The 11106-nt window shown below is 70.2% G+C and overlaps 2 protein-coding genes and 1 long non-coding RNA gene across 3 annotated transcripts; 2 read left to right on the top strand and 1 right to left on the bottom strand.

Annotated features, from left to right (window-relative positions):
• The first annotated feature begins 1386 nt into the window (after window positions 1–1386).
• Window positions 1387–5367, top strand: GTPBP3 (GTP binding protein 3, mitochondrial). The gene is made up of 9 exons (XM_074928136.1): window positions 1387–1455; window positions 1991–2229; window positions 3303–3389; window positions 3511–3713; window positions 3800–3872; window positions 3962–4105; window positions 4236–4401; window positions 4519–4797; window positions 4882–5367. The coding sequence occupies exons 1-9, from the start codon at window positions 1418–1420 to the stop codon at window positions 5111–5113; spliced, it is 1461 nt and encodes a 486-aa protein (XP_074784237.1). The 5' UTR covers window positions 1387–1417; the 3' UTR covers window positions 5114–5367.
• An 889-nt stretch (window positions 5368–6256) lies between these two features.
• Window positions 6257–9096, bottom strand: PLVAP (plasmalemma vesicle associated protein). Its single transcript, XM_074928137.1, has 6 exons — window positions 8594–9096; window positions 8089–8173; window positions 7265–7854; window positions 6913–7030; window positions 6711–6789; window positions 6257–6622 (listed from the first exon to the last, which is right to left on the bottom strand). The coding sequence occupies exons 1-6, from the start codon at window positions 8966–8968 to the stop codon at window positions 6616–6618; spliced, it is 1254 nt and encodes a 417-aa protein (XP_074784238.1). The 5' UTR covers window positions 8969–9096; the 3' UTR covers window positions 6257–6615.
• LOC141971055 (uncharacterized) lies at window positions 7541–8881 on the top strand. Its single transcript, XR_012635249.1, has 3 exons — window positions 7541–7681; window positions 8138–8264; window positions 8754–8881. It is a non-coding gene; the product is annotated as an uncharacterized LOC141971055 (long non-coding RNA).
• Window positions 9097–11106: the final 2010 nt, after the last annotated feature.

The following is an 11106-nucleotide window of genomic DNA, read 5'->3' as shown; positions in this document are numbered from 1 at the left end:
CTGCATCCCTGCCTGCATCCCTGCCTGCATCCCTGCCTGCACCCCTGCCAGCACCCCTGCCAGCATCCCTGCCTGCATCCCTGCCTGCATCCCTGCCTGCATCCCTGCCTGCACCCCGGCCATGCTGCTGCTCGCTCCTCCCTGCTCCAGCGCCTTTGTCTCCATGGCCGTCCCCCGTGTCCCCCCCCCGCCGCCACCGCAGCCGCCCGCAGCCCTCCCCAGCCCCCAGCCGACCCAAAACCGCCGCAAACTGGGCCGACACTGGGGGCACCATGTGTGTGTGGGGGAGACACACCCCCCCCCCAAAACAGGGGGGATCCCATTGTCCTGCCTGCTTGTACCCCAACTCCTGCGCGCCGGGCTGGATTGCCCGCCCCCCCCCCCCAAACCTTGGGCCCTGGGCAGGCGGGGATGTGAGGGGGGGTGGGACGGGGGGGTGGGATGGGGAGCGGGTACCACCCCGGGATTCGCTTGGGGAATATCTCTGTGGTTCCCGGGGCAGCGGGGCCGCGGGGGGCTGCGGGCCCCGCCCGGTGCACACGGTGGGGGCGGTTTGTGGGACCCCCCCCCACGCCGCAGCCCAGGGAATCAGCCAGACCCCCACTGCGGGGGGGTGAGACACACACCCCACACACCCCCCCCCCCGGGCTGTAGTGGGGGTTCCCTGGGGGGAAGAGCAGCTCTGCCATGGGTGGGCGAGGAGCCTCGGGGTGGGGGGGGGGCCCAGTGCAGGGACCCCCCCCCCGCCTCAAGGTGAGCAGGGGGTCCCCAAAAAAGCGCGAGTGCCTCTGGACAGGCTGTGTCCGAGTGGGGACAAGGGGTCCCCCACCCGCGAGGGACGGGGACACCGGTGGGCGCAGAGGGGACAGTAGGGAAGGGACGGGGCACGGGTGGGCTCTGCCATGGGGGGGTCACGGGGCTGCCCCCCCTCTCCGGACACGGGAGCCCCCCAACTCAGGGTCCTGCGGGGCTGGTTTTTGGGTTTTTTTTAGGGTGCAGCGGGGGGTCGCGAGTATCCGGCTCCCACCCGGCTCCGCACCTACAGGGCGGCACCTCAATACCCCTGGGGGGACCCCGGGGGGGTCCCGCTGCACCCCCACACCCCGCGGGGGCAGCACCCGGGGCGCGAACGGGCGTGCAGTGCCTCGGAGGGACGGGGGGGGCCCCGCAGCCCGGCCCGCCTCGGCGGGGACCGGGGGGGGGGGCGGGCGGGGACCCCCGGGGTCCGCCCCGGGCCGGGCCGGGCGGAAGCGATCGGCTCCTGCACGGCCTCAGGCGGCGCGACGTGATGGCCGTCCCTCTGGCCAATCAGAAACGGGGTCTCCGTGGTGAAGCCCGCCTCTCTTCGCGCGTCGACCAATCATCGCGCGCGGGTGGGCGGGGCGAGGCGCCTGCGCTGAGGCCGCCGCGGGGGCTCATGGCGCTGCGGAGGCCGCTGAGCGCGGCGGGACGGAGGTGGGGGGGCACCCTGGGGCGGGGGGGACTGTGGGGAGGGGGTGCGCGGGAGGGGGGGTCCCCGGGGCTGGGGTGGTGTCTGGGGTGCAGCTGGGCAGGGGGGAGCGTGACAAGGGCGGGGGGGGGGGGGCGCAGCACGTGTTTGCACGGGGAAGGGGGGTGCCCCTCGGGGAGGGGGGGTGCATGGTGGGGGTGCGCCCTGGTGCGGTTTTGGGGGCTGAGGTGGGGATGCACCCCAAAGCGCGGGGGTGCGCATGGGCAGGGGGTGTCCGCGGAGGAGGGGGGGGGGTGTGCGGGGGGAGAGGGGTGCACCCAGGCCGGGGGGAGTGCAGGGAGAACGGCCGCACCCCTGGCTTTTGGGGGGGGGGGTGTGTCTGCACCCCCAGGCTCAGTGGGAGCCCCCTTGGGTCTGTGGGTGCACAGAGGGGGGGTGCTGGGGGGCGAACGGGGGGGTCGTGCATCCCTACACCCGCTCTGCCCCAGTTAGGGGGGTGCGGATCTGCCCCCCCCCTCCCCACTGCGCCCCTTCTCCCAGGTGGGCGCAGCGCCTGTGCTCCGCGGCGTGGGGGGGGGACACCATCTTCGCCGTGTCCTCGGGCCAGGGGCGCTGCGGGGTGGCCGTGATCCGCACCAGCGGGCCGGGCAGCCGCGGGGCCCTGCTGAGCCTCACCGCCCGCCGGCCCCTGCCCCCGCCCCGCGTCCTGGCGCTGCGCCGCATCCGGGACCCCGACACCGCCGAGCCCCTGGACCGCGGCCTCGTCGTCTGGTTCCCAGGTGGGGTTGGGAGGGGTCCCGGTGCCCCATGAGGGGGTCTCAGTGCCCGGTGCCCCATGAAGGGCTCTCGGTGCCCGGTGGGGGGGTCTCGGTGCTCCCTGGGGGGCTCGTGGTGCTCAGTGGCAGGGGTCTTGGTGCCCCATGAAGGGCTCTCGGTGCGTGCTGGGGGTGTCTCGGTGCCCCCTGAGGGGCTCCCGGTGCCCGGTGGGGCTCATGGTGCTCAGTGGCAGGGGTCTTGGTGCCCCATGGGGGGGTCTCGTTACCCAGTGGGGCTCATGGTGCCCAGTGGGGGCTCTCAGTGCCCAGTGGCAGAAGTCTTGATGCCCAGTGAGAGGCTCTTAGTTTGCCCATTGGGGGGGGCTCGATGCCCACTGAGGGGGCCTTGGTGCCTGGTGGGGGGTCTCGGTGCCTGCTGAGGGGTCTGAGTGCTCACTGAGGGGGTCTCGGTGCCCAGTGGGGGGTCTCGGTGCCCCATGAGGGGGTCTTGGGGCGTGCTGAGAGGGTCTCAGTGCCCAGTGCCCCATGAAAGGGTCTCAGTGCCCGGTGGGGGTGTCTCAGTGCCCCCGGTGGGGCTCATGGTGCTCAGTGGCAGGGGTCTTGGTGCCCGGTGGGGGGGTCTTGGTGCCCCATGGGGGGGTCTCGTTACCCAGTGGGGCTCATGGTGCTCGGTGGCAGAGGTCTTGATGCCCAGTGAGAGGCTCTTAGTTTGCCCAGTGGGGGGGGCTCGATGCCCGCTGAGGGGGCCTTGGTGCCTGGTGGGGTGTCTCAGTGTCCACTGTGGGGGTCTCGGTGCCCCGTGGGGGGTCTCGGTGCCCGGCACAGCCCCTCTCAGCTTCCCCGGCCCCGTGAGGCCGGCTGGGCGCGGATGCCGGTGCGGGTGGTGCTGGATCAACACCGGCCCCTCCGCGCTGATCCTAAATAGCTGCTCGTGGCGGTGGGGGGGTCTCTTCTGAGCCCCCCAGAAGTCCCTGTGGGGTCGAAGCAGGCGTGTGCATGGGGATGGGATGTGCCAGCTCTGGCCGGGGGGTGCTCAGGGCCGTGGGCTCAGCTGGTGCCGCGTCGCGGCTTTGCAGGTCCCCGGAGCTTCACCGGGGAGGACTGCGCGGAGCTGCACGTGCACGGCGGGCCGGCGGTGCTGAGCGGGGTGCTGCGGGCGCTGGGTGAGGCCCCCCCTCCCCGTCCTTCCTCCTCGCTGTTTCCCCTCGGGTCCTTCCCCCTTGGGGTGCTGCCGGAGGGTACCCCCGGCTCAGGGAATGGGGAGCTCACCCCCATGGCTTGCAGGCCGCTTGCCCGGGCTACGTCCCGCCGAGCCCGGGGAGTTCACGCGCCGAGCGTTCCGCCGCGGGAAGCTGGACCTGACGGCGGCCGAGGGGCTGGGGGACCTGATCCGGGCGGAGACGGAGGCGCAGCGGCGGCAGGCGCTGCGGCAGATGGACGGCGACCTGGGCCGGCTCTACCAGCGCTGGAGCGAGACCCTCACCCGGGTACGGGCGTCGGGGCGCGGCTCCGGGGTGCCTGGTGGCTTAGGGACCCCGCTGACCCCCCCATCCCCTCCCCGGCCCCCCTCCAGGCTCTTGCCCACCTTGAAGCCTACATTGACTTCAGCGAGGATGACAACGTGGAGGAAGAGGTCCTGTCCCAAGGTGAGGGTTGGCAGGGGGGTGGGGGGGTGGGACACCCTCTCCCTGCTGTCCCCCACCCCAACAACCCCCCCGCCGCTCTGTCCCCGCAGTGGATGCCATCGTGCGGGCGCTGGAGCAGGAGATCGGTGCCCACCTGCAGGACGGGCGCCGCGGGGAGCTGCTCCGCGGGGGGGTCCACGCCGTCATAGCCGGCCCCCCCAACGTGGGCAAGAGCAGCCTGCTCAACCTGCTGTGTGAGTGAGGGGCCTGGGGCGGGGGGGCTGGACCACGTTCCCCCTCCCTGGCAGCGGCAGCCACCGGGGACAGGTGGAGGGGGGTCCCTGGTGTCGTCCCCTGAGCCCCGTGGTGGGTGTGTGTCCCCAGGCCAGCGTCCGGCAGCCATCGTGTCGCCGGTGGCAGGGACGACGCGGGACGTGGTGGAGGTGGCCTTGAACGTCGGCGGTTACCCCCTGGTGCTGAGCGACACGGCCGGGCTCCGCGACGCCACCGACCCCGTCGAGCGGGAGGGGGTCAGCCGCGCGCGGGACCGGTGAGGCTGGGGTTGGGGGGGGGTCGGGGGTAACCCCCCCACCGCAGGGGCTGGGCTGGCTGGGAGGTGGCAGGATGTGGCCCCTTGCCTTACGCTGTCCCCCCCTGTCCCCTCCAGGCTGCAGCACGCAGACCTGGTGCTGGCCGTGCTGGACGCCGCGGCGGTGCCCACCGAGCCGGACGGGCTGGGGGCTGCCCTGGGGGCCCTGCTGCCCCCCCCCACCCCCCCCTGCATCCTGGTGCTCAACAAGGCCGATCTGCTGCGAGAGGAAGGGGGGGCTCTGCGCGAAACCTGCACCCGGGGGGACCCCTTGCCCCCCACCACCCTCCTCTCCTGCAAGACGGGCGAGGGGCTCGACCACCTCCTGGAGCTGCTGGCGCGGCAGCTGGCGCGGCTGTGAGTATGGGAAGGAGCAGGGGGGACACCCCAGCCAACCCCATGGGGCTCCAAGCTGTTTTTTCTGCCCCCCCTCACCCCCAGATGTGGAGACCCCCTGGCAGGCTCGCCTAGCCTGACGCAGAGCCGGCACAGCCTCCACCTGGGCGACTGCGCGGCCGCGCTGGCACGGTACGGCCGGGAGCGCCGGCGGGACCTGGGGCTGGCGGCCGAGCGGCTGCGCTTGGCCCGGCGGCATTTGGGCCGGATCACCGGCCACGTGGGCGCCGAGGACGTCCTCGACATCATCTTCAGGGACTTCTGCATCGGCAAGTGAAGGGGCGCGGCGAGGCCGGGGGGGTGCCCCCAGCGTTGAGGACCGCGGGCAGGGGAGCTCTTGGTTCCGTGCTGGTATTAAACCGTGGTGCCTTCGGCGGCTCTGGCGTCCTTCCCCCTCCCTGCGCCCCGGTGCCGCGGGGCTCCGTGTCCCCGTGCCAGGCCTCGGGGTTTTCCTGGCCGGGGGGAGCGTGTCCCACGCCCTAAGCATGGAAAATCCCACTGGGAGAGGCCCCGTTTCCTGGCCAAGAGGACAAACAAGGAGCTGGAGCGGCTGGAAGGGAAAAGCCACCCCGGGCTTCCCCTTTGTGGGGATCCCCCGTGCCACGGGGGACGTGGGGTCCATCCTTACACCGCAAGTGCAGCCCCAGCCCTGGGGGTGCAGCGTAGGGGGGTCTTGGCACAGCCACAGCTTGGGGAGCCCTGGGGTCCCCCAAGCTTTTGCACCCACCTCGCAGCTTTGGGCTCTGGAAGCCCCAGTATTGGGGGTTCCCAGGGTTTCCCAGCTCTCTGACCCCCCCGCAGCTGCAGCTCCCGGGCTCTGGAAGCGCCGGGTGCTCTGTGATTATTTATAGTGGAGCTCCAGGAAATCCTCTGGCAGCGAGCGGGTCCCCTCCGTCCCCCAGCCAGGCTGTGTGGGGGCAGCTGGGACAGTGGGGATCCCCCTCCATCACCCCGATCCCACGCTGGCATCGTGCTCTTCCAGGGGCTGGGCAGGGACAGGGGGACCCAGCGGCATCCCCATCCTCGGGCAGCAGAGAGTGGTGGGAGCATGTGGCTGCCGGTGTCCTGGGAGGGATGCGGCTTGGGGGGGGCCCGAATGGGGACTTGGGGGACCCCGACGGGACCTGGGGGTGCGCCGGGAGCGCTGCCCGCCGCTGCCGAGGCTCTGGCAGGGGATGGCGTGCCAGCAGCCCGGCGGGCAGGAAAGGTTCTTTCAACAGGAAGGCGCGGGGAGCGCGGCCACACATCAGCGAGTGGCAGCGGGTGATAAATCACCACGCTCGGCGCATCCTGCGCCCGCCGCGGCGCCCCGGCCCCCCCCCGGCGTGCCGAGGGGGCTCGGTGGCCGGATGGGGCTGCTGGGGCTTGGCCTCGCGCGCTTCCTGCCCCAAAGGGGCACGCGAAGCCGGGACGGGATGTTCCCTCTCCCCGGCGCGGCCGTGGCCTCTGCATCCCGCCACAAGCATCGAGGCACACGTGTGGCGAGCTGTGTCGGTGCTCAGGGCCGCTTGTATTTACAGCTGCCAACCGCCCCGTCTCCAAGCGTACGGGTACATGCGCGGGGAGGTGGGCAAGCGTGCGGGAAGGGAGGAGGACGGGGGCTCAGGAAGGGGTGACCCTGGCTCCTGCCGCGCTGGCGGCCCCCCCAGGGCCAGGGGGAGGACGGCGCTGGTGCCGGCCGCTCGCTCCTGGTCGGGGTTTGCCGTCCGTGCTGCGGGAAACACCTCCTGGGCTTGTCCTTGAGCCTCTCGCCGCCGTTTTCTGTGCGCCGCTCGGCCGTTAGCCGCTGCGGAGAGGGCAGGATCAGGCCCCCTGCACTGCTTGTGCCCCCAGCCCCCTCCGCACACCCCCACCCCACACCGGCCCCCCCTCACCTGGGGTTCTGCAGGGTGGACCTGTACTGCTCCATGATCTTCTGCACCATCCGCTGGATCTCCTCCGTGTTGATTTTACCTGGTGGGACGGAGCCACGGGGCCTGAGCCGGGCTGGGCGCCAGTGGGGGGGACACGGTGACCCCCAGCGTGATGAGGGGACCGGTCCCACAGTGAGCCCTCCCTACCCCTTCAAGGACTCACCCATATTCCTGAAGATGCCCTGGTTCCTCAGAGCATCCGTGTAGGTGCTGCTGGAGGGTCCCAGCCACCCGCCGCTCCCCGGCACCCGCGAGCCCACGATATCGAAGAAGGCGTCTGTCTGCGGAGGAGAGCGGGGGGTGGCCGTCACCTCTGGCCAAGGGGGGGGCCCGAGGGTGCTGCCACCGCTCATCCCTGCCCCGGGGAGCACCCGCGGCCATGCAGAACCGTGTTTGAAAAGAAAAACCGCGCGTGCAAAACCGCCTCTGCAAATGGAAGACGGAGGCTCCCGGCCTCGTGGGTGCCCCCGGCGTGGCCGCCCGGTGCCGTCGCGGTGCGGCGGCGGCTCCCTCACCTTGGAGCCCATGCAGATGTTGAGCTGCTCCTTGAAGTACCCAGCCTGCGCGGCGGCTTTGCTCTTCTCCTCCAGCACCTTCCCCAGCTGCTCCTTCTCCACCAGCAGCTTCTTCTTCTCCTCCTGGCTGCCCTTGACTTGCTTCTCGACCTCCTGCAGCCATTTCTCCAATTCCTGCTTCTCCTGGCTGCAGTTGACCTGGCAGCGGAGCAGGTTCAGCTCGTAGGTGCTTTTCGCCAGGTACATGCTCTCTCGTTCCTGCTGCAAGAGGAAAAGCCCCTCCGTCCGCTGCATCAGGCGGTTGAGCTGCTCGTGGACGGCGCTGCAGCTGTACGGCCCCAGCGTCTCCTTGATGTGCTGCAGGGCGTAACTGATTTCCGACCTCACGGCCCCGCACTCCTGTTTCACCAGCTCCAGGTTGGTTTTGCTCGACTTGTAGAGGCTGTGGGTGGTCAGCAGGTCCTGCTGGCAGCTCTCCTTCTCCTGGGTGGCTTTGGTGAGCGTGGCACGCGCTTGGCGGCCGTTCTCCTCCAGCTCTTTCTTGGCCAGGGCTGTCTGGTCCAGCTGGCTCTGCAGCATCGCCTTCTCGGCTGCGAAGGGGTTGCGGGGGGGGGGGGGGGGCACAGGGTTGGGGTGCGTGATGGTGTGTGTCTCCCCCTCCCCTCCCAACTTTCACCCTGTATCTTGGGGTGAGGCCCCCCCCCTGCCTGGCCCGGGGAGGGTGCAGACCCCCTGTGGTGGGTCCCTGAGGAGTGCTGGGGGTCCCCAGAAGGCTGGGAGGGGGTGCCCAGAGTGGGGGCAGCTGGGGGGGGGCTGTTTCTTACCGTTGCAGGTGTTGTTGATGAGATTGATGTTCATGCGGCACTCTTCCAGCTTTATCCACTGGTATAAGATGATGTTCATCATCTCCTGCAGAGGAGGTGGGGGGAGGAAGAGGAGGGGGGTCAGAATGCTCCACAAGGACCCCCCCGGCATCGCCTTGCTCGCCCCCCAGGCACTGGTGAGAGCGTGGGGGTCTGATGGGGCCAGTGGATGCGGAAGGGGGAGCTGCGAGATTGGAGCCCCCTCAGCCAGTGCCTGCGCCTGCGGTGCCAGGGCTGAGACCTGCCCCCCCCTTGGGGCTGGGGATTGTGGGGGGGGGCAATGTCGCATCCCCAGCAGGTTCTGTCCCCCCCACTCCCCCCACACCATCTTGTCCATCCCTTGTGGGGCTGAAGCGAGGTTCTGGCTCCTTGGAGCCACCAGCACCCATGGCTGGGTCACCCAGCACTCAGGGAGGGGGGGGGGTTGCTTTGCTTTCCCTCCCAGGGGAGGGGTGGGGGGGCTCACCTTATAGACGAGGTTAGTACCCTGGGTGCTGTTGCACTTATCCAAATCCCGTTGGACCTTCTGGGCGAGGACCTGCAGGCCCTGCTTCTCCTTGAGGGTGGCGTTGAGGGTGCGCGTCAGGTTGAGGTTCCTCCCGCTGAGGGTGATGATCTTGTTGTAGCGATCCTGGAGCTGCTCCTCCAGCAGCCGGAGGTGCGTGTCGGTGCCCGCCTGCGCGTTGCCGTACACCATGAACAGCACCAGCCCCAGGATGATCAGGAATTGGATGAGGGAGGTGAAGAGGAAGAAGTACTTCACGTAAAACCCGCAGTCCCGCTTGGGTATGGCCTCCTTGGTTTCCAGACCGAACTTGGCCATGGTGTGGCTCTTCTCCATCCCGCCGATGCTCTGCGCGCCCCCACCCCGCGGCACCCCCTTTCAACGAGGCCGCGCCGGGGTGGAGCTCGTCCTCGCTGCTGTGTTTATATTGCTCTGTCTAATATTTCCTTCTGCTGGGCTCCTTCCTGCCGCTCCGGATGCCTCAGACCCGCCGGTTTATCACGACGCAGCTTCTGTTTGCGGGAGGGCTATTGTTCCCGGTCGCTAATGGATGGGGGCGCAGCCTGCGACCCTGCTTCCCCCCCACCCACCCAGGGCCTGGCTGTCACCTTAAAATAGCCCCCGGCACGGTGGGCACCGGGGATGCCCCGGGGACAGGCAGGGTAGGGTGATGGAGGAGGATCCCACCGCCTGCACCGGGCACCCCGGGTTGGTCCTGGCGCCGTGTCCTCGTGGTGGGTTGGTGGCACCGCCGGGGCCCGCTGCGTGCCAGGGCGGTGGCACGGGGGGACTGACGCTCCGCGGCGGCTCTCCTGCACCTTGCAGGCAGCTCGTGGGCAGGGGAAGGATGGGCCAGGCCCTGGCTTGCAGGTAGGGTGGCAGCGGGCTGGGGCGGGTGACATGGGATGAAGCCACCGGCGGGATCCTGCGGCTGCGGTGTCCATGGGTGCTGTCACCCCTGTGGAGCCACCATCCGGGGACAGGGCCCGGGGAGCTGCTCCTGGCCTCTGTCCCTCGCTGGGGACATCTCTGCTGGGCAGAGGGCAGCTGGTGGAGGGGAGCAAGGGGCAAATCCAGAGCTCTCCATGTGTCCCCAGGCTGTGGAGGAAGCCCCGGCCGAGCACGTGGAGCGCGGGTGGCCCTGGGCATGTGAGGACTGTCACCCGGGCCAGCATCGCTGCCACGGTGGCTCAGCCCCGCCGGGCAGGGATGGAAAGAGCCACGAGTTTGCAGCCGTATCCCCCGTCCCGCTCCGGGTTTGGGGTCTCCTGGGGGTGAGGAGGGAGCCTGGGGGGTGAGGGCTGGCTTGGGGACAGGCTGGGGACATGGAGGGCGCTCCTCAGCGCAGGGAAAATGGGTCACGTCGGGGACAGGCAGCACCGTGGCAGGGACTGGAGGAAGGGGGGGTGTTCCCCCACCGACCTCAGCGCCGGTGGCCACAGACGGGGCGGTCGGATCCCGGTCACGGCCTTCGCCACCCCGTCCCCATCCCGCAGGAGCCCTGGGCTGTGGTGGGGGGGTCCGCAGCGCCGGGGACCCCCCCCTCCAGCTCTGCAGGATGCCCAGCGTGGGCCGGGGGGGGCTGGCCGAGGTGTGGGGCCCCGCCGGGTGCTGTTTCCTGCCCTCTGGCTGCGCCACGGTCCGTGGGGAGCGGGAAGTGTCTGCGGTGGTGGCGATGGTGTCGGTCCCGAATCCATTCTCAGCTACCGCCGTTTCCTTCCTGAGCTGCAAATACCAGTGAGTCACCCCCCGGGCCCCCCCGGGCCCGCTGCCGGACCCCTGACCCCGGGACCCCACCGGTGCCTTTGCTGGTTGGATGCTCCCTCTGGCACCCCCACCCCAAGGGCCCCCCACAGCCTCCCGGGGGATCCCAACGGGGCATCTTGCCCCCCCCACACCCCCACCCCCGGGTGCTGCAGATGCTGCCCGTGTCCCATTTTCTAATTAACCTCCCGGTTGTAATTAATCCTTCCTGGGCCGAGGGCTGGCGCTGGGTTGAGGTGAGGCCGTGGGAGCGGCTCTGCCCGGTTCCCCTCCCTGTCCCAGGCGGATGTTGGGGCTGGGGTCTCCACTTCGGGACCACCAGGTTTGGGGTGCGGGGCTGCTTGTGTCCCCCCACCCAGGCTCCGCAGCCTGGGGAGCCCCGACACGGCTGGGGGCCACCTCGCAGAGGCATTTTCACCTGGAAAACCCCCTGCCAGCACCTTCCCCAGCCCCCACAGTGGCGGGGGGCAGCGGGGGGCATGGGGGGTGCTCTCCCCTGGGCAGGGCGGGCAGGAGGAGGCCGGATGCCCTCTGCACAGGATACTGCGGTGGCCCCGGCAGGAAAATCTGCAACTTTCCTGGAAACCTTCTTCAAAGTGGATCAAAGATGATGGGAAGCGACTGCAAAACAGCAGCAGCTGTTGATCCCCGAGCGCTCCCTCCCCACCTCAGCCCCGCATCCCTGGTTGGGTCCCCCCGGGGTGTTTTTG

This window comes from Athene noctua, chromosome 27, assembly GCF_965140245.1.
Source record: "Athene noctua chromosome 27, bAthNoc1.hap1.1, whole genome shotgun sequence".
Lineage (NCBI taxonomy): Eukaryota > Metazoa > Chordata > Aves > Strigiformes > Strigidae > Athene > Athene noctua.
The sequence above is the reverse complement of the archived record's forward strand: the minus strand, read 5'-3'. Positions and strand labels throughout refer to the sequence as shown.